This window comes from Felis catus, chromosome C2 (genome assembly GCF_018350175.1).
Source record: "Felis catus isolate Fca126 chromosome C2, F.catus_Fca126_mat1.0, whole genome shotgun sequence".
In the NCBI taxonomy this organism is placed as follows: domain Eukaryota; kingdom Metazoa; phylum Chordata; class Mammalia; order Carnivora; family Felidae; genus Felis; species Felis catus.
In genome coordinates this window covers 22,817,764-22,840,463 of record NC_058376.1, presented here as the reverse complement: position 1 = coordinate 22,840,463, position 22,700 = coordinate 22,817,764, and the positions used below count along the sequence as shown (strand labels likewise).

The following is a 22,700-nucleotide window of genomic DNA, read 5'->3' as shown; positions in this document are numbered from 1 at the left end:
GTGCATATTGCTGTACTGGTAGTGTTTTGAGTCTACAAAGCATGTAACGTATGGGAATTTACTTTATGTTTTATTGTAGATGGAAGTTATCAATATTTTCTTGCCTCACACCACAAATACATTTTTTAATGTGCCTTTCAGGATAGCATGTATTGCCTGTAGCATGTTTGCATTCAACATCAGTGATTCCAAATTAAATTCCTACTGAGATCATCAGGCAGACAATTAGTAGCAATTGCTTGCTTTTGGAGAAAAATCAAATCTTGCCCTAAGTTTACGGTCAAATTATAATAATATAATACATATTTATACAGATGCCGCATCATGGACAGAGTAGACTGTGAGTCAGCCGTCTATTAATAGTTCCATTAGCATGTATGATTTTCATATTGGGCTATACTTATATGCAAGTAAATTATCCATAAACCTTTCCTTAGAATATTATAATGTTAAAGAGATTATATTTCATATTTATGAAGAGTAATAAAATGTTTTACAGATAGAGCTGTATATCTATATAACCTTAGCTTTTCACTCTGAACATCAGGAAGTTTGGCTTCTCTCACAGTTGTACCCCTAATTAGTTATACGTTCCTAGATTTTTCACTTCGTCTTTCCACGCCTTGAAAAAGGTCTTTTTTTTCTTTTTTTTTCTTTTTTTCTTTTCTCCTTGAAAATACCTTCCGCTCAATTTAACTGAGCTGTTGAATTGAAAATTAATTGGCTGATTAATTTCAAGTAAACTTGATGTACGGTTTTTGAGAACTGAGTAAGCACCTTGCACTGTGTAAGCTCTCAGGTATATAATTGTGAGCAAGACATATCTTAACTTGTAAGAGTCAGAGCATTTAGTGAAAACACAATGACATGGATCCGGCCAATGCCTGTGACCATGCTGAGGGAAAACATAGAGTCTGTGGGAGCACCAAGTACAGAAGCCCACCCCCAACTGAAGGTTGTGGACAGGCAGGCTGCGTTGAGGAAGTGTGGGGCTCAGTTTTGAAGACAGACGGGAAGGACGGGCACCCTGCAAGCTGAGGGTAACCATAGGTAGAGATGTCTGTGTGATATTTAAGCACACCTAAGGGCCAAGATGTGTTACTACTTATTTAGACAATTCTCTTTTGAGGGACATTAAGTTGTTTTGAGTTTCTGTTAAGATAATAATGCATTAAAAGTCCTTTATATAAACTTTGGCTATTTCTATTTATTTTCTCTGGAGAGAAACGTAAGACCAGATTGCAGAATCAAAATTATAAAGGTTTTTAAGGCTCTTTATCTTCCTGAAGGGTTGTTCAAATTGTGTTTACCTCAATAATGTATGATAGAGTCCACATCACCAACACGTTGCTAGCACTGAATAATATAATTTTGTTCCTGGGTTGAATGGCTATCTAATGAATGGCCTCTGGTTAAAATCACCCTAGATTCATATCCCACACCTACAACTCAGTGCTAGAATAAGCTGCACAGCCCTTACTCCAGATCCTTCATGCTTCAAATAGGATAGCACCTTCCTCACAAGGTTATTAAAAAGATAAAACAGAATAAAATGTACAATCCTACTGTCTTACATGGAAAACATTCAATTAATATTCCATACCAGTATTATGATAATATTCAAATCTGTGAGATTGGCATTAAAAACATACACTAAAACAAATAAAGGACAAGGATTTTAAAATTACTTGTGCATTTGTACTATAAATTATAATTCTTATATATCAGATATATAATCTATTGATATAACAAAATTGGTGTAGCTCATTTTTAAGTAATTACAGGTAGTAAAACAAAACAAAACTGAAATTGATAGTTTGTGAAATGATACTAAGTTCTAAATAATTAATAACAATAACAATCAACATTTTCTACCAGCAACATTTTAGCTACCTCTTAATTTAGGATTATGATTTTTAGAAAAAAATTAAAAATGAATTCTCTCAAATAATTATACAGTCAAGATACTGAAACTTGAAGAGGTTATGATTGGCATGGAGCAAGGCTATAAACCACGCTTGTGTGTCTTCGCAATTAGGTTATTTTGATAAAACAATATAATAATATTGTCTCTTTTCTCTTAACTGTTTTTACAGAGGTCTGATGTAGGGGCCTCAGTTTTGACAGACCCTCAGAGGCACTGATTAATTTTCAAATCAACTTTGTCAATTAAATTAAATCATCTCTGGTTTCATTAAAACTGGAAATTATTTTTCAGGAAAAAAAAACGTCTCTTAATTGTGATATTGACATTTCAATTTAGATTTTATATATGCTTCAAAATATCTTACAAAAGAAATCATATGAATAAGACAAGATTTAAAAATGACACATGACCACTGATTCCATTATCCTAAACTCTCACTTTATAATGAAGTTTGTTGTAGAAACAGATTTCATATACGTACATAGCTATTAATTAACTGGATAGATAATTTTTTTCTCAGATTATTAAAAGCAAATTCTGTACACTAATGTTTCATGTTTTAATAATTGACAAACTTTGAATATTTTTATATTAATTTTAAAATTATTTGATGAAAGAGTCAAACAACATATTTTCATGAGTTCTGCTGTCACACACTAAATATATGAAATTAGAATTGATGTGGCTTTTTTTTGTAGTTGAGTAATAATTACTGTTGTTAACACTAATTGATTATTTACCTAAAAGAAAAGGTCTATAAATGTTACGTTATTTTGCTTTACAGATGCTCCCAAGTTTATATCAAACCAAACAATTTATTACTCTTGGGAAGGAAACCCGATCAATATAAGCTGTGATGTGAAATCTAATCCACCAGCATCAGTCCTTTGGAGAAGAGAGAAATTAGTCTTGCCAGCTAAAAACACCACTAATTTAAAGACATATAGTGCAGGGAGAAAGATGATATTAGAGGTAAGTCTTTATGTACATATGAATAAGTTGTATTATTTTAGCAGTTAACTACTATGTTATATTTTTAAATACCTTGATATAAATACACTTATATATTTCATATAATACATATACACATACAAATCTTATTGTATATTTTTCATGTCCTTTTACTTAAAAAGGAAATTTTATGCATTTGGATCATGGCCCATTAATGATTAATTTCTCATAATTTACTTATGTAGGATTATGAGTGTATAACAAAAGCCATTATTTTTCATGAAGTAATATTTGGAAAAAGTCAGTTATATCAGGAAAAAATAGAGTGAGGGAATGAGTAATTCATCAGTTATTGAAGGCCAAAAATTCAGTTTCAATGTTGATTGTAGCCATTGTTTTTGAGGTTATGCTTTGTTTCTAGGACTGGCATATGTTACTTCTTGCTGTTACATACTTACAAGTTTCTAAATAAACCAGATTTACTTGTTCACTGCCTCATTTCATTTTATTTTGTATATGTATTTTACATGTATACATATTTTATTTTGTTAAGTTTATTTATTGTGAGAGAGAGAGAGAGCAGGGGTAGGGGTAGAGGGAGAGGGAGAGAGAATCCTAAGCAGGTTCTGCACTGTCAGCACAGAGCCCAAGGCGGGACTCAAACTTACGAACTGTGAGATCATGACCCGAGCCAAAATAGAGAGTTGGACGCTTAACCAACTGAGCCACAGAGGCGCCTTTCATTTTATAGTTTAAATTAAGATTGTATATCATTGTTTTTATACTGCCTAGTGCCTGGGCTTTAAATTCTGTTTGAGTACACTACGTCTTATTTAGTAATTGCTGATTATGTGTCTGTATCAATTCCCAAAGTTTCTGTTTCTATGATAATCAGGGACCCTTCCGGTTTATCATTCTTTCAATATAATTAGGAATCTTCCCCACCAGCCTATTTAGCTGAAAGGACACTATATTTTTTCCCTGTAGTTCAGTTTACATAAATTTTAAAGACGCATGGTTTAAAATAACATCTGATATCCAGACTGCATGAACTTCAAGGTGTTCTCATTGGTGCCTTGTTAAGTCTTCTACCTGGTAACTGGACTTAGTGAAATGTTTGGTTGATAGAAGGATTTAACCATTACTTCCCCAATTATTTGGATAGCTGACTAATAAGCTACTCTGTCTAGATCCATTTCGGTTTAAATTGGTTCCTTTGTAACTTTATTAGAAGAACTAGCTATTGGTGAATTGACACAGAGGTCAAGTTCACAAAGACATTTGGGTAGATTTAACCTAAAATGTAGGTATTTAACCATAGTTAAAAACCAAGGTTAGATTTAATCTTAGTTTGGGGTACTGTGTTACTGTGTTTGGGCTGCTATAATGAATACCAGATTGGGTAGTTTCAACAAAGAAACCCTTCCCCACATCCACATTTCTGTAGGCTAGAAGTCCAGGAACAAGGTGCCAGGGTTGTTTGTTTGTTTGTTTGTTTGTTTATAAAATCCCTGTCCTTGTTTGCAGATGTTCCCTCTAACCATTTACTAACATAGACTTTCCTATGTGCACATAAAGAGAGAGCTCTGGTTTCTTGTCTTTTTATAAGGACATTAAGACCCATTTTTATGACCTCATTTAACTTCAGTTATTTCTTTAAAGACCCTATCTCCAAGTAACATTAGAGGTTAGGGTTTCAACATTTGAATTCCATGGGGCAACACAATTCATTCCGTAACAGGTAGATTTAAGTTCATGTTCAAATGACAGACTAATCTGCAATTTCTGCTTTACATCATTCTACCAGTTTTCAGTTTCTGGGATAGCTCATAATTCTCCATAGTCAATTTCAAGCAACATGTAATAAATCCAACATTTAAATATATTAATCATTTTATATTTAAATATTTTATTCATATAAAGCTCTCATGTTATTTAATCTTCTGCCCAAATGGCATTTCTCTCCATCCCAAAGTGAAAACTAAGCAATTTTTGTTTATACACCACCGCACGGTTTGTTGGTTAAAGCATTGACCTTGAATATACACTTTTTATGTGCATACTATTTTCAAAAATTGAATTAAAATCATGAATAAATAACTAATGTGTAACTAATACAATAGGAAGACAAAATAAAACAAAATAAAAAACTATAAAAAAGAAAAAGCAATGATAAGCATTACTAATCTTGAATCAATAACATATATAGTTGGTTATGATACTACATTTTTATTTTTTTGGTAATTATTATAATAGTCATATAATTGCTAATTCTTAACATGTAATACAATATAGAAAAATAGAGTTTGCAATTGATAACAAGTTGGTCAATAATAGATTTCTTGAATTGATTTTAAAGTTTTTCCTTTCACATTGAGTAAATATATATTTTCAATCTTTTAAATTTATGGATTTTAAGACGTAATAAAATATTATATAAATCCTTTGGATTGCTGCCAATAAATTCATCTCTATAGCCCATCCATTTTTTTTCCCTGAGTGCTTCCTGAGGTAATCGGACATATTTTTAATATATGGGCAAAAATTGATGTAGGAATGTTCTAATGGATTGATTGGAATAGTATTGTTTTATTGTTCTCTGTTGTTTCTTAAGTAAAGTGCTAGCTATTAAATACATGATTTTTTCTCACAATGGAACACAGAGAAATGAAACCAAGTTTTTGAAGATTTAGGAAAAAGATTATTGAATTCCCTTATCAACAATGTATTCCCAGCCCTTATTGATGTTCAAAACTATATGTTGTTCAATTATGTATTATGAAAGCCCAACATCTTAAGTAAACTTGAATTATTTTAATTGCATATTTAAATATGAAAAAGTGGTTCCATATGTAAGATGTTCCTAGTTCTTCTTGGATAAATAGCAGCAATAACTGGTATATTTTAAATTTAAATATTTTTAAGTTAGTGCTTTATAATATACCTATCTGTACATTATTTTATTTTTTGATAAGATTACTTCTCATTTCATTGTGTTCAGATTGAGCGTCAAGCCACTCTTGGACATTGTTTTCATATTGCTTTCCTAGAACACATCAAATATGCTGCCGGGCTCATGATTTGGTCAGGTTATATCTAGATCTGTGCTTTTCTTTTAAATAATCTATTCTATTAGGGGTGTTTTCTGTATTTGTTCATCATACAACATTATAAAGAAATTACTTCAGACAAAATTATGAAACTTCCATCTTGGGATAGGCAAACTCCCAGGAACAGAAAACAAACAAACAAGTGAAAAAACCTTGAATTGAGCCTTTTAAAAGTCGTTCCGATTAAACTGGTTATATTTAAATTACCTTTTTAATATGGAGGAGCTGCATGATAGTTCTCCTACTTTGTCATGTCCATTCTGTCTCTGCATTGTGTCAGTTCAGTGCACATTCTTTCCTGTGGACTATATAAATAACTCTCAAATGCTTGTAAAATGAAGAAATTTTTTGTTGGCAGATTTCTTTCTCACTAGTAAAATTGTTTTAAAGTTAAATTAGCCTAGCTTATTAAAAACTGAATGTAGGAAAAATGAATATTTTAATCACTCAAAAGTACTTACATAAGAACTGTTAAAGCTTCTGATCCTTAAACTTATGATCTACTCCTATAGACAGCTAACCAGAGAATGAATAACACAGATTTTTTTTGTACTCTTTCAGAATTACCATCTTCAATGGACCTCAAAATTGCACTTTTAGTTAATGGCCTCCCATTACCACAAAATCATTTTCCCCTTTTTGGGATAGAGTTGAAATTAACAGCAACTCTTGTTGTAAGCTTATGCTCCCTTAATAATAGTTACTGGGATTGAAAATTGTACCTATTAGTATCATCAAATCTCTTTTCTGAATTGATACTTCAGAATTTCGGTACATTAGAATTACAGGGTTGGTCCCAACGTTCAGCAATAGAATTCTGGAAGGTTAACTTAATTATGGATTTCGAATGTGTAAGGATTGAGGTCAGCTATTTTGCACCTAAACTGAGAGAGAATGATAAGAATTGAACATAAATGGAGGCGAGATACTGTTATTAGTTATCAAGATAATATGTCTGTCTACAGGGATTACTACACAAGGGCAACATTTTTCTTGCAAAGTACCTTCCTGGAAAGATTATTATTTTTTTTTTAGAATGAGTCCTCATCCTTCATTAATATTTCATATTCAATAAAATCATGAGAGGGAAAGAAAACTGATGTATTTCCAACCTTTTTTTAACTTTAAGTCTGCCTGACTTGAGGCTAAAACAGAAAACAAAGAGTTAATTAATGCTTTGGGAACAATTTTCTGTTTTCAAGTTCATGTCTGCAGTGATTGCAGAATATTTTTTTTTCAAAATGTGTACTACTTTCTGATCTTTACATACATTAATATCTAGTGATTTTTCTATTCAGTAGATGTAGCATTTTTCTACTTAATAAATTAATAGCTAAACTATATTTCACCTAGTCCCATGGAAACACAGGTCTATGGATTACATCTTAAAAGGGCGTGATACTTACTTGATACAGAAAAAAAAATATGGCAAGGAGTTGTAAATAATAGACCAGTTGTGAAGATGGTAGGCATACTAGAATCTATTTTAAAACTGTTGTGATATTGTTTTAAAATTGTTCAACATTTATTATTATGATTATTTTAGATTGCACCTACATCTGACAATGACTTTGGACGATATAATTGCACAGCCACTAACCGTATAGGAACAAGATTTCAAGAATATATTCTTGCTTTGGCTGGTAAGTATAGCACAATAATTTCTGAGATCTCATAAAATATTTCTGTAATCAAATAGCTTTACATTTTAATAAGTAATGATACAGGTTATTATTAGGAGGAATGAACCAATACTTAAAAATTTAGAACAGTTGCATCTGAGGGAAGATAATGAGGACTTAGAACATATTTACTAATCAAGATTGATTTTAAACCTTGATTCGGATTCCCCAACTTTATGAGCGAACTGTCTATGAAAAAAAGGAGAAAATGTCTTAGGAAAGCAAATAATAGGGGCACCTGGGTGGCTCAGTCAGTTAAGCGTCTGACTTTGGCTCAGGTCATGATCTCACAGTTTGTGAGTTCAGGCCCCTCAGCGGGTTCTGCGCTGACAGCTCAGAGCCTGGAGCCTGCTTCAGATTCTCTGTCTCCTTCTCTGTCTCTATCCCTCCCCTGCTTGTGTTCTCTCTCTCTCAAAAATAAATAAATAAACATTAAAAAAAAGAAAGCAAATTATATTTTATGTAAAGTTAGAACCCTATCAAAAAAAAACTAAAAATAAAAGATATCTTGATAGAAAACAAACTAAAATTAATCTGTTTTAAAATCTTAAAGTTGAAACTACAAATAGTAAGCTTATTTTTAAGGCAAATAGAAAATTTAGGATTATATAACTGCCATTGAAAACTGTTGCATTTTTTGTTTGAAAACATTCTAGTTATCCCCAGAGCTTAAAGATATAGAAATAATGGCATGTAGAATACAATTCATTTTAACTAGAAATCTAGTTATGTTTTTAGTTATATAAATAACAGTTATATATAAAATATACATACATATTTATACAATTTGCCGTTATGTTTTACAAGACTGGAAGTCAGAAGATATACATTGTAGTATATTTTTTATAGCTCCTATGATACAAAAACTTGATTTATTGCATTTTAAGAGTAGGTAGAGAAATATCAAAAAATTATTGTAGTATTATGTTTTAATAGAATACATACCTTCTATGAAAATATTTTAAACTGTTTTCTAAGTACAGTTCCAGTATATAACTATAATTTTATATTAAATTAAGAAAGGTATTTATTTCCACTGATATGATATGATACTGATATATATCATACTGATATGATCATATGATATAAATATACTCCTGAAGTAATGTTATTAGTTGTAAAGACCAACGGGAAATTTAAAAGTTTACAAAACCCGGAGAGCCTGGGTGGCTCAGTCGGTTAAGCCTCTGACTTTGGCTCAGGTCATGATCTCATGGTTTGTGAGTTCGAGCCCCATGTTAGGCTCTGTGCTGACCACTTGGAGCCTGGAGTCTGCTTCAGATCTGTGTCTCCCTCTCTCTCTGCCCCTCCCCTGCTCATTCTCTCTCTCTCTCTCTCTCTCTCTCTCTCTCCCTCTCTCTCTCTCAAAAATAAATAAATATTTACAAAAATAAAATAAAAGTTTACAAAACTAATCAATACTCAAATTATTATGTAACTGGAACCCATTACTCTCCAAGTCAAGTTTTGTTACACTAAGGGAAAAGGACGAGAAGGGATTGTATAAAAGGTTCTCGGGGAAGGAAGGAGGAAGAAAAATATTGACATGAAAGAGAACTTAGACAGGAAGGGAAGGAAGGAGGAAGGGATAAAGAAAGGAAAGAAATACATGAATATTTATTATCTACCACGACGTTATTAGAAAATTAATCTCAATGAAAATCATGGGAAGTAGACTATCCACATTTAGGCATATGAATAAACCATTAACAAGCAATTAAATTCTAGGAAAATGAAATGTGCTAAGTCATATCAAAATTCACTGATACTAAATTGATACTAAATTAGCCTCAGGAAACCAGATGAATTTCCTTGTAATTAATATGAACTTTTTTTATAAATAATAACTATGTATGTGACAAATATATATATATAGAATTATAATAATATTGATGCACTGTTTTATGTGTTCTTTTTTTACAGATCATATAAGTTTGTATCTATTAGGTAAACTTTGCTAATGACCAGATTTTCTTAAATTTTTAAGTGCTTATAATCCTGGAAAAAATATGAAAAATAGAACATTATATTCATAATGAATAGACATTATTAAATTCTCAGGAAACATTTAATATCTCACATTTATTCATATTTCACATTTCATACTGTAAAATTTTTCATTGAAAAATGAAAATATATTTGATACTTATCCTTCTGACATGGGGTCTGGGTGTGTCTGATACCTATACTCCTAATGAAAGTATTAACTTACTGAGTTTCCTTCAGCTTGAAAAATAGAAAATGTTCACCTCAGGTAAGAACTAAAATGTTATTGGAACTATTTATTGAATAGCACAATTTTATTAATATTTAAAATTTTGTGATAAATGCATACCTAAAATTTGTTTCAGAAAGAGGTAGATTCAACTGAAATTGTAATGGAGATATAAAAATGAATTAGACCCTGAGCCTTACATGAGAAACCTACACTTAAATATCAACATTTATAAACATTATTCCTTTGATGGGACCTCTTTATTTAATGCTTACAAAATGTAGTCTTTCCTGAAGAATTTGAACAATGAAAATGCAATGTGATTTTAAATAAAATATAAGAGAAATGTTATATTAAAAGTTAAATATTTCAAAACGGGTGTAAATATCACAGCTCAAAATTTCTTTGGCCTGTCTGACCTAGTAAAAGTACAGATAATTTATTATATGGTATTTTATACTATAGCAGATTATTTAGATTCAAAGGGGCAATAAAATAAAGCAGCTAAAATTGCATATGAAATTATGTGCTACATATTCAGTGATAAATACAGGAAAAAGCTATCCTTTTAACTTCATTTGTTTCAAAAATCTTTTTTTTTCCTTTTTCTTTTCCTTCCTTCTTATCTTCCTTTTCCGCCTCCTTTATAATTAAGTCCTATATCAAAGTAAGGTAGACATCTGTATGTGGGTGGGGGCACAACAGCCTGGAATAGGGTGTCATACCCTCAGCAGTGTTAATAGACTAAAGGGGGCCTCAGTGGCCTAGTGTGGGATGTTGGAGTCTAGGCAGGTGAGAAGGATTTCCATGTGCCAAGACAGATACAGCAACCCAGAGAGGAGTATTGGAACCTAATCAGTGTTAAGGAGGGATCCAACCAAGTAAAAGGGTGGGGACAGTGATTCATGACTCATTTCTACAAGTGTATGGAGCAACATCAGTAAATATATAAAGTATAATACAGTATGAAGTAATCATCTCACCTTTAAAATTGCAGATAAAGGACAAAAACTAGAATGACCCTGGGATAATAGTTGGGGATTGGAGTTACCAGTGTGAAGTCTGGTTTTAATGTATGTTGATAAAGATAGAAAGGAGAAAAGAAGTAAAGATGTATGTGTGTGTGTGTGTGTGTGTGTGTGTGTGTGTGTATTCAGCCATTTCTACAAGGAACTTCTTTTTGTCAGGAATCTTACTTAGAAAACAATTTCTGATCTATCTATCCACCAAGAGGACTTGGGACGTGTAACACCTCAGCAGCAAAGAGCATATTAGCCTGGTACCCACTTCTTGGTTTTATTTGTTTCTAAAGTTTATTTATTTATTTATTTTGAGAGAGAGAGAGAGAGGGAGGGAGAGAGAGAGTCTGCAACTAGCAGGGGAGGGGCAGAGAGATAGGGAGAGAGAATCCCAAGCAGGCTCCCCACCACCAGCATAGAGCCCAATGTGGGGCTAGAACCCATGAACATGAGATCATGACCTGAACTGAAGTCAAGAGTCGGAGGCTTAACCAACTGAGCCACCCAGGCTCCCCTACTTCTTGGTTTCTAAATACGATTCTTCAGTAAAAGTAACCAGGGTTTCTTGTAAAATTGCTGATTCTAACAGTGGAACCAAGTACAAAATAAGCCTGGAAAAATGTGTTGTGCCAGGAGGAAAAGAAATTAAAAAAAAAAAAAAAGTAGAGAGAGAGAGAGACATGTCAAAAACATCCACCAACCAATTTTAACAAATATCATAATACAAATGAATTCAGCTGAGGGGCATCAATGGTTGCTAATGCTAGTACAACGAGAAAAAATTTAGTCAGATGACAAAAAAATAAATGGAAATGTTTTTAAAGTGTCTACTCCTCGGGGTGCCTGGGTGGCTCAGTTGGTTGAGCGTCCGACTTCAGCTCAGGTCATGATCTCGCGGTCTGGGAGTTCGAGCCCCGCGTCGGGCTCTGGGCTGATGGCTCAGAGCCTGGAGACTTTTTACGATTCTGTGTCTCCCTCTCTCTCTGCCCCTCCCCCGTTCATGCTCTGTCTCTCTCTGTTTCAAAAATAAATAAGTGTTAAATAAAAAATTTTAAGTGTCTACTCCTCAAATTATTTTTAAATACAATGGAAAAATAATAACATTACGGTTGATAAACCTACCAGATCCCACTTTAATTAAGTGATCAAAATTAACATCACCAGTAATGAGAAAATTAAACTTGGGTGCTACCAGAAATAGGTAATGAGAAGAACACATAATAACAATTGTAATATTCCTGCCAAACATGCATAATCAGGATCTAGTATGAGGAGATGTAAGAAAAGTCCAAATTGAGGTACCATCTACAAAATAACCAGCCTTCAAAGTATCAAAGCCATGCAAACAAAGGACTGATTGAGGAAACTTTCTAGATTAAAGGACAGTAAAGATAAATAACAAATAAATGCCATGCCTGCATCTTTTGCTACAAAGGACATTACTAGGGGAGCACCTGGGTGGTTGGTTAAGCATCTGACTTGGGCCCAGGTTGTGATCTCGCAGTTTGTGACTTTGAGCCCCACATAGGCCTCTATGCTTACAGGTCAGAGCCTGGAGCCTGCTTCAGATTCTGTGTCTCCCTCTCTCTCTGCTCACAGGTTATGTTCACAAGATATCTTATGTGTATTTATTGGCCTTAGTCTCCTTCCTTTTTATTCTTTTTTCTTTGAACATAATTTCATACTCATAGGAAATTTGTGAGAATAGTTCATAGAACTTATATTATTTTATCTGAGCCATTTATCAGGGGCCAACTTCACTGTGTATTTACTATATGTAACAAAACATTCTCCTACAAAAGCTCTATAAAACAATTAAATTACTGTCTAATCCAAAGACTAAAATCTGATCCTACCTGTCATCCTAGTAATGTCCTTCATGTTTTTTTAATGTTTATTTAGTTTTGAAGGTGAGAGAGACAGAGTGTGAGCAGGGGAGGGGCAGAGAGAGAGGGAGACACAGAATTGGAAGCAGGCTCCAGGCTCTGAGCTGTCAGCACAAAGCCCGATGCAGGGCTTGAACTCAAATCGTACACTTAACTGACTGAGCTACCCAGGTGCCCTAGACATCTTTTTTTCTAAAATCTCTTAGTAAGTATGATGATAGTTCTTTTCTTAACAGTGGAGGTATAATCTTTGATTAAGTAGGATATGGAAGTGTGTGGTATAACAGGGTATGGACATTGGCATACAGACACCACTTATGTTCATGAACTGGATATTTCACTTCCATGCCTCCCTCTTCATTTGCCTTTATTTCTTCTGGGAGAGAACAGTTTGATAAAGTTGTGGCGAGAAGAAAAATAGGAGTGATTATTTACATTGAATCGTGAGTAGTCATCAACATAATTCTCACAGTAGCTCAAAGAAATACATGAGATATTATTTATACTTATTGTAAGGAAGCAAGATACATTTAAAAATTAGAAAACAATATGTAAACACGTAATATATCTATTATGATGATTTAAATTATAAGTAGGATAAAACATTGGCTAGATCAAAGGTGTCCTATGGGGGTCAATAGGAAGGCAACATCCTTTTTCTTCTGCTACTCTTTCCTACATGTGATCTTAATTGGCCAAGTCCTAGTAGTAACTGCCAGTTTTCTTTTCTCATTCTCCCAAATAACATGAAGGAACTTGTATCCATTTTTAAAATGATTTTTCTAAAATAAACCATATTTACCTGTGCTTGGATTAAAGCAGAAAAGCCCCGAACAGGTCTTTCTATTAGGCCCTGGTTTCATGTTTATGAGCAAGGAATGATTCAGTTCTCTTTGGTTTGTTTCCTATCTTTATAAAACTGTAATTATAAACCAGCCCATATATGTCTTATAATCAATTTTGTTATATTAACTTTTTACCAAAATGCCAGGGACAAACACAATTAGATGAAGAGCGAGACATATACATATATATATATGAAAATTGGCATACAGATACCACTTATGTTCATGAGCTGGCTATTTCACCTCCATGCCTCTCACTTCATTTGCTTTTATTTATTCTGGGAGAGAAGAATATATATATACATATGTATACATATATATACATATGTATACATATGTATACATATGTATATATATATTTTAAGACTTTGTCATGAATTTTTTTCAAGTGTACTTCTTAGGTGATAATCCTTTGTAGAAAACATAATTTCATTTTTGATTTAGATTCCTATCTTGGGGCAAAAAAATGTAAAGCACATTTAAGGCAAATCAAATTGCAATCATATTGTTAACAATTATCATTCCTTCCTTATAATTTTCTACTTCCAGTAAATCATGTTCTGACAAGGCAGTCTCCTTGTCTCCTATGTATATAGTCTCCTATGTATATAGTATATTTTAAAGTTTTCCTCAAGACATTTAATCTAACTTTTAAACTTTATCAAATGATTCATAATCTTAACTTTCCTAATTCATTTGATGTTTGTTGTATTTCACTTAACTGTAAACTTTTCATATTAAATCTTAATATGATGAGCTCACAGTGGCTTCATTAATTGATATGATTTTCTGGTAAAGTCACCTTCTCCTGGGGACTTTGAGGAAATGGAATCTGCTGTAAGCTGTCAGGCAATACATCCCACATTGGCGAATGGGTGCTTCTGTCCTGAAGGGGGTTTCAATGCTCCCCAGAAGCCATTTCAAGCTCCACTTGATTAGACGTATGTGAAAACTAAGTGAGAAAATGAATTCAAAACACCAGCACAGGTCATGTACTCAGTAAATACTAGCTAGCTACTATTATGGCCAAGCTGTCGTTCATATTGATAATTCATCTTTGGGTAAAAGTCAGTTTGTTAAATGCCTCTTTAAATAGAATACTTAGATCCAGGAAAAAAATACTTAGATCTAGACCTTGTAGAGTAATGCATAGTAAAATTTGATAATGGGATAATGACCTCACTTACTCTGGACACTATCTTTCTATTAAAGGATACAAAAATTTCATTTGATTTTGCCACTTTTTTTCCTTCTAGCCTACATCTTTTTCCCACAGACTGTTCTTAAGTGAGTTCTCCAGTCCTGTGCCCCACAATTGATTTTTCTTTTAACCTCAGTCAGGACCCTGTACTTACCCCTATTAAATCTCATCTTGTCCATTGGGCTCATCTTTTTAACCTACTGAGAGACCCTGTCAAATCCAATGTCTAGCCTTTTTTCCAGGATTGACTTAATTCAAAAATATCATGAAGTGTGGTTATCTGTGTTTTCACCCAAGTCATGGAGAAGTCTATCAAGTCATTTTTGAGAATAGAGATCTGCTTACAGGCTAACCTGAATAAACTGAATAGAATTCGGTATATGTGGAATTATAGTCAATCTACTTGTCCTTATATTGGGATCATATTTTATCCAGACCCTTGTTACATAAAACTTGAAATCAGGTGAAAGTTCATTTGAAAACACACTTTCTTCAACTGAATATAAAGCCAGGTTTCTCTTACCTGATCGGTTTTATTATCTAGTCTGGAAACGTCTACAACAGGCTCCTTTTTTTCCCCTCAAAACTATGAGGAAAACTTTGGCAAGTCTTCAGAAACTATGTATGGCATCATCTTAATTTTCTTTCTTTTTTTTTTAATTTTTTTTCAACGTTTTTATTTTATTTTTGGGACAGAGAGAGACAGAGCATGAACGGGGGAGGGGCAGAGAGAGAGGGAGACACAGAATCGGAAACAGGCTCCAGGCTCTGAGCCATCAGCCTAGAGCCTGACGCGGGGCTCGAACTCACGGACCACGAGATCGTGACCTGGCTGAAGTCGGACGCTTAACCGACTGCGCCACCCAGGCACCCCATCATCTTAATTTTCTAACAACCATGCTTCTCTGAAAATAAAGGAAATGAGATAGCTAGATCTCATTTTTAAGGAGTCCATACTTGTATCAATTTTTAATCATTGTTTCACGTACTCGACATATGTATAATGAGTTTCTAGTAAGGGTCAAACACTGTTTGAGACCTTGGGAATCTGAAGATGAGTAACATAGGGCCCCTGGTTTTTACATTTAAGTTAGAGTACAAAAGAAAAGGATTGCTGTAGAAGTGTAGATTAAATGCTTGGGAACACAAAATGGAGTTCTGTTTGGAATTCTTGGGGAAGGCTTCAAACAGGTGTCAACTTCTGAGTTAAGTCTGAAAGACTGAGTAGAAACAGGTCCAGTGAAAATAAAGGGTAAGATAGAAAACATCAAAGTGACTGTACAAAGATCCCATGCTGTGAAGTGGCATAGACTGTAGAGAAAGGGGAACCTGGAGGCTATATTGTATGAGGGGAGCAGTGGTGGTGATGGAAATAGAAAAGTAAGGTCAAATTACAGATCCCCTTTAAAACACCCATCATGTTCATGTTCTGCTACATCATGTATATAACAAGGGAAGTTTGCAGTGCTTTAGTCACGAAGCAGCATGATCCATTTATCTTGGTAGCATTATAGAGACTGATTTCAACATAGCATAGGGTATGGGGCAATTGCCTATTTCCATGTTTCTCTAAGTAGCCCAAAATACGTAAGCGTGAACTCAAACATCTTAAAGTATTGTCCACTGTTCCAGAAAGGGGGAACATAGAATATACATATTCTTTATAGGTATGTACGTATACATGTGTGACTGCATATGTATATAATAGGCAGATGGGTTGCTTTTCTTTTGTTCTGGTGGGTGTCAGTGTAAAAAAAGTAAGCTTTTATTTCCATAGTAAAAATATTCTTGTCTTAAGAAAATCATCTTGGGGGCGCCTGGGTGGCGCAGTCGGTTAAGCGTCCGACTTCAGCCAGGTCACGATCTCGCGGTCCATGAGTTCGAGCCCCGCGTTGGGCTCTGAGCTGATGGCTTGGAGCCTGGAGCCTGTTTCCGATTCTATGTCTCCCTCTCTCTGCCCCTCCCCCGTTCATGCTCTGTCTCTCTGTTCCAAAAATAAATAAACGTTGAAAAAAAAAATTAAAAAAAAAAAAAAAAAAAGAAAATCATCTTGACCTTATAAATCCTTCTGGCCACTATGTCATTTCTCTGCACCCCTACTCTCCCTTAGTAAATAAACTTCACAAAAGAATCATTTATATTTTCTGAACCTAATTATTTTCCTCTCACCCTTCCAGTCAGGTTTTTACCTCTACTTCTCTTATGAAACCCTCTATTATTAAGGTATCTGTTGACCTTCCCGTGTTCAGTTCAGTGGTCCATTCTCAATCCTCAGACTTCTTGATCTAGAGGCAGAATATTACCCAAAAAGAAGTTGATAACTTCTTTCTCCTTGAACAATCTCTCCACCACCCAACATAGCTAGCATGTCACCATTTTTTCTAGTTTTCCTTCTTCCTCATGGGGCTTTGCTTAGTCTCTTTTGCTAGTTGTTACAAATCTCTTTGACCTGTTAAAAGTCACTGTGCCTCAGTTTTTTGGATATTTTTTTGTTTCATAAAAACTCATAACTTATGCTATGCTAATAAATTCTTATGGATTTAAATACCACCTGTACTCTGTAACTCCAATATACACCTTTAGCTTGGATCTTTTCCCTGAATGCTATGCTTTTGTATCTCCGTGTTTAATTCCCTCTCCACTTACATGTCCTGAAGTCAGTGCAAATGTCCAGATGCCCAGATATCCAAAGCCAGTCTCCTATATTCACCCCTATATATCTTCCTGTGGCATTCTTTACCATCTCAGCAAATGGCAACTGTCTTTTTCCAGTTGTTTGGACCAAGCATCCTTGAATCTACTTATTTACCCAGGCCCAACCCCTTGAGAGTTCTCGTTCATTCTACTGGCAAGTTATTTCCAATCTCATTGCTCTCATGAAATAAAACTCTGAATTCTAGGCTGTTTGCATGTGAACAGGGGAGAGGGGCAGAGGAAGAAAGAGAGAGAATTTTAAGCAGGTGCCATACTCAGCACAGAGCCTGACATGGGGCTCTATCCTATTACCCTGGGATCATGATCTAAACTGAAATCCAGGGTCAGATACTTAACTGACTTAACTACCCAGCACCTCTCTAGTTGTTTTTTGTTCGTTTGGTTAGTTGGTTTGCTTTTGCTTTTAATATAGATCATTGCATAAATTCCGAAACTTGCCTTCCTGCTTTGGCCTATGCCTGCCTAGAGTATAGTTCAAATTAAAAAAAAAAATCAAGAAGACTTATTCTGTAGCAAAAACCAAGAAAACAAACAAACACGCAATTCCTTTATGCTTAAAGCATTTCAGTGGTTTAATATTTTGTCCAGGGATGGGGCCATTGTGATTGTAAAGGCCTATCAGACTTTTCAAGGTTTCTTCCTACCCTGCTCCCATTGGCCTCCTCTGACTTTTGTCTCTTTTTTCCACCTGAGTCATGCCCCTCTGCACAGATGGTCCCTCTCTTATTTAAAAACCCAAAGCATATCTCATCTTTATGCTTACTATTTTATCTTCCTAGCATTTTCATAAGCTGTTTTTTCTCTGTTAAGTCCTTGTTTAAATATTACTTTTTTAGCAAAGATACTCTTGTTCACCTAATTTGAAACTATAGCACTCCAACTCTCATGCCCATCCCCACCAACCCTCTCCCTTACCTGCTTAAATTTTGACCACAGTAATTATAATAAAAAATTAATATATATAATTAATTTTATGTAATTGGAATGTAACCACCATAAGAGTAATGACTGATGTCTCAATTTTACCCCAGACATAGACAATTGCCTGGCTTATAGTAAGTTTACATGAATTATTGAATGCATCAGAGATTTATTATGTTTTATTTAATTTGCTTATTGGTCATAGTTGAAATGCCCACTTAATAATGGGAGATTGGAGCCCATGACTTGTGAGAAGGGTCAACATTTAGGTATTATGGAGGGAAATAATTTCCACTCGTACCTCAGGAGTAAATGAGCACTTCAGTGGAGAATATCAGAGGTAAAAGTGATATAATTAGGGAGAGATCCCTGGGTTACCTAAGCTTAATTGTTGGACTTAAAAGTGTAGGAACAAATAAAATGAAAAACAATTATTCAGAGACTTAATATATCCACTTGTACGAAGAAAATTTTAAACATAGGTGATCAAGTGTGGTGAAAAGATTAGTAGAATAATTATTTGGAGAAAACCAGAAAGGCAGTGAAATAAGAGGAAATGGATAGGGTTTAAGATGTGCTGAGGATTTGCTATGATGTTAGATTACGTTTACAACTGAAGTAGGAAAAATATGCACAAAATCTTATTGGAAAAAGTGTGGGCGTCAGAGCAGAAGCAGATAGAACCCGTCGCAACATAGTCCCTGTGGGGCGATGCATCGATGGTAATACTGCATATTACACGGGCTTGCTAAATCCAGGAAGATCAATCCTTCATGTGACAATTCCCTTAATATTTAGGACGTTTATCAGATGGAGACTGATGTAGAAACCAAGCAGAAAGAAACCTGATATTGAGAGTGGGGTGGTTCTAGAATCATTGGGAAGGCAGAGGAAGGGGATGACAAGAGAGCCACCAGTGTTCTGCTTCTAAGCTCACGAATTAGCGAAGTGCGGTTCAGGGGTCAAGTCTGCAACTGCTAACCAGAGGTCAGGAAGCTGACCTACTGCCAAGCTACCACTATACTGACTTCACAGCCACTCTGCACCAGAAACTGCACAGACAGGCGGTGGGGTAGGGAGTCCGGCTTCTGCCATCCGTCATCCAGGGGCACCTCCTCAGAAAAGCAGGAATGGCATTGACACCCCCTCAGCATTCTACACCGCTTACTCGTACACCTCATCCTAAGTGCCTTCCTAACACTTAAAACCATACCAGCAAGCGAGTCTGGGAAAGGAAGAGTTAAGGAAGAGTTAGCCTTCCCTTTCTTATGATAAAGGGCAGTAGCTTAGATGATAAAAATGGATGTGATGTGTCAATAGAAAATGTCTAAGATACTTCTATTGTCTAGATTTAAAGCATATTTCTGGCCAAATACTCGCTTGAGTACTTCCACTTAAGGGAAGGTTGACAAATATCAAACTCTTCCAATTGATCTAAGTTTAGCAATACCACATCCTCATCTGTGGGGAAAGAGCTGAGTCAGTGACTCTGAGCCATACCTTAGTCACCAGCTTCCCAGCATTCGAGGAAATCAAATTCCCAGAAGTAAAGATGTGAGGGCAAAAATTAACCTGTTGAAATAGAGTGACAGGGAAGCAAAACAAGAGTTTATTGCCTGGGGAGAGAGTAGGACTGAAGAAAATTTGTCATGTGGGAATTATAGTTCGTGGTAATAAGTTGCCAAGAAAGACTAAAATTATAAAGAGAAGAAAAGGGAAGAGAAGAGCTATCTGGTGACTCAGTGTTCTGGAGAAGAGAAAAGGTAAAGAAATTCCCTTCAGAGACGGAGCGTTTGGTCTTTGAAAAGAGAAGGGAAGCTTTCCATTACAGGTTCATTCCAGAAATGATAGGGTACAATTTGAGCGAACTTGCTTGATGACTTCTGTTTTCACTCGTGATATTGAGGTCTATTTATGTTTGCTGAGACTTGTGGATGCAGTTGAGGAAGAGAGTGTGAAGAGCTAAAACATATACACACACTCACACTCACACACACACACACACACACACACACACACACACACACACACAACTAATCCTTGTGGCTGTTGCTGTCTTCAACATATTATATCTCAGTTTATCCTGAAGCCTGAGGAAATACAGCTTTGTAATTCCATGTTTCATCTCACTTTAGACAGGTTTCTTTTTTTTTTCAGTATTTATTTATCTATCTATCTATCTATCTATTTATCTATTTATTTATTTATTTATTTATTTATTTATTTTGGAGAGAGAGAACACAAGCAGGGAAGAGGCAGAGAGCGGGTGGGGGAGACAGAGAATTCAAAGCAGGCCCCAGGCTCAGAGCTGTCAGCACAGAGCCCGATGCAGGGCTCAGACCCACTCTGGACACTTTAACAGACTGAGCTACCCATGTGCCCCTCACTTCAGAAATGTTTCTAAAACATTTAGTCATCCGTGATCTCCTGTGTGCTTACATTATATATATGAGCTCCATTCTTCATCTTCCACATGAGTATCTTTGGACATATATTTTCAGAATTTTGCTTTCTAGAGTATAGCCTCACTTTGGTCTCCTTTTTCTGTTAGGCAGAGGAACGTAATATTTGATGTATTAGTTTGAATCTGTTTTCATACATTTATATATATATCAGATTGCTGTGCTCTTTTTTTAAAATAAGGCTTCATGTTCTTCTGCTTCATTTGCTAGTATCTCTTTATTTAATTCCATTCTTTTATTTATCAGAATTAAATTCAGAGAATCAACCTTTTCCATTGTTTCTTGATCCATTACAAGATAAAATAATCACCAAGGCAGACTTTTTAGAAGTTTTTGCCTTTATGCTTTGACCAAACTATGGCTTTAGGTATATGCATAATATCAAAAATTTATCAGCATTATGAATATACTGACAGCCTTTTTACAGAAAGGATAAGGGAAAATAGTTTTTGTGAATTTCCAGTGACTTTTGTCCACCAATGTATCCTCACAATAGCAACTTCAGTGTTGGCATTATTACCTTTTTGTTTATGAGGAAACTAAGAGTTGATACATTTAATTTGTGCAGGGTCCTCTGGCAACTCCTACAACAATCTGCTGAAGATTGTTTCTGTCCTACTCCTAGATTATGGCACCAATTCTTTGCTGTTACACACAGTTCACATTTCTAAGCTGACCTCAGTGTTAGATCTATTACCTTAAACTGAAATATTGATAGGTGTCAGTGGATGCACAATAATGTAATAGAAGGGGGATAGTTATCAGGGAGGGATAACAAAATTACGATGACTAACACTTACTAAGTGCTTAATGTATCTCAGGTTCTGTTCTGTGTTATCCATGACTTGATACTCATAGCAACCTTAGCATTGGGTATTATTCCAATCTCCATTTTAGAAAGAAAAATACTGATGGTTGAAAAGACAAGATTTGTCCAAGATTGCAGCTGAGAAAGGTAGCAAAACCAGACTTTGGATCCATAGATTCTGATGATATATATCTAGGCTCTTCATCCAACTCTATATTGGTTCTAGTAGAGGTGAAAAGAAAGAATAAAGAAAGAAACGCGTGTTTGTACAATTGTTCTATTCATTCACTGCTGGGTAGCATTCCTTAATTATTGAGACGGAGGATGCTAAGAAATAGTTCAGAAAAATATGCTAACAGGGGCGCCTGGGTGGCTCAGTCGGTTGGGCGACCGACTTTGGCTCAGGTCATGATCTCACGGTCCGTGAGTTCGAGCCCCACGTCGGGCTCTGTGCTGATAGCTCAGAGCCTGGAGCCTGTTTCAGATTCTGTGTCTTCCTCTCTCTCTGACCTTCTCCCATTCATGCTTTGTCTCTCTCTGTCTCTAAAATGAATAAATGTTAACAAAAATTAAAAAACATTAAAAAAAAAGAAAGAAAAATATGCTAACAGTGATGGAAGCTTTGTGTATGGAATTCAAGATCCACAAGCCCCATTTGAAACATTGGACTGTGTTTGATAGCCTTCTACAATATGATCCTCTGTTTGCATAGACCCAGTGAGGTTAGGTAATTCAGGATATTGAAAGCCAGACTGAAAGGTCTAAGCTTCAAGGTATAAAGAGGAGGAAGCTTCTGAATTCCCTGCTTAGGGAAGTGGCGTGAGTAGAGTGGTGCTTTAGAAAGATTGATTTTGCATTTACATACCATATGGATTGAAATTTGGTGGGATGTCCAATAGGAAAGGAAGCGAAGAGCCACTAATGGCATTGCAGGTAGAGGCAGATAGGACTTGGACTT

General features: G+C 35.0%; 1 protein-coding gene across 3 annotated transcripts in view; it reads left to right on the top strand.

Annotated features, from left to right (window-relative positions):
• The window catches only part of NCAM2 (neural cell adhesion molecule 2), a 520,684-nt gene that overhangs the window by 403,844 nt on the left and 94,140 nt on the right, over positions 1-22,700 (top strand). For all 3 annotated transcript variants that reach the window (XM_023238847.2, XM_011285729.4, XM_023238848.2), the window contains 2 exons: positions 2,712-2,899; positions 7,535-7,631. In XM_023238847.2, coding sequence (XP_023094615.2) covers positions 2,712-2,899; positions 7,535-7,631 — 285 coding nt within the window. The remainder of the gene's footprint in view (positions 1-2,711; positions 2,900-7,534; positions 7,632-22,700) is intronic.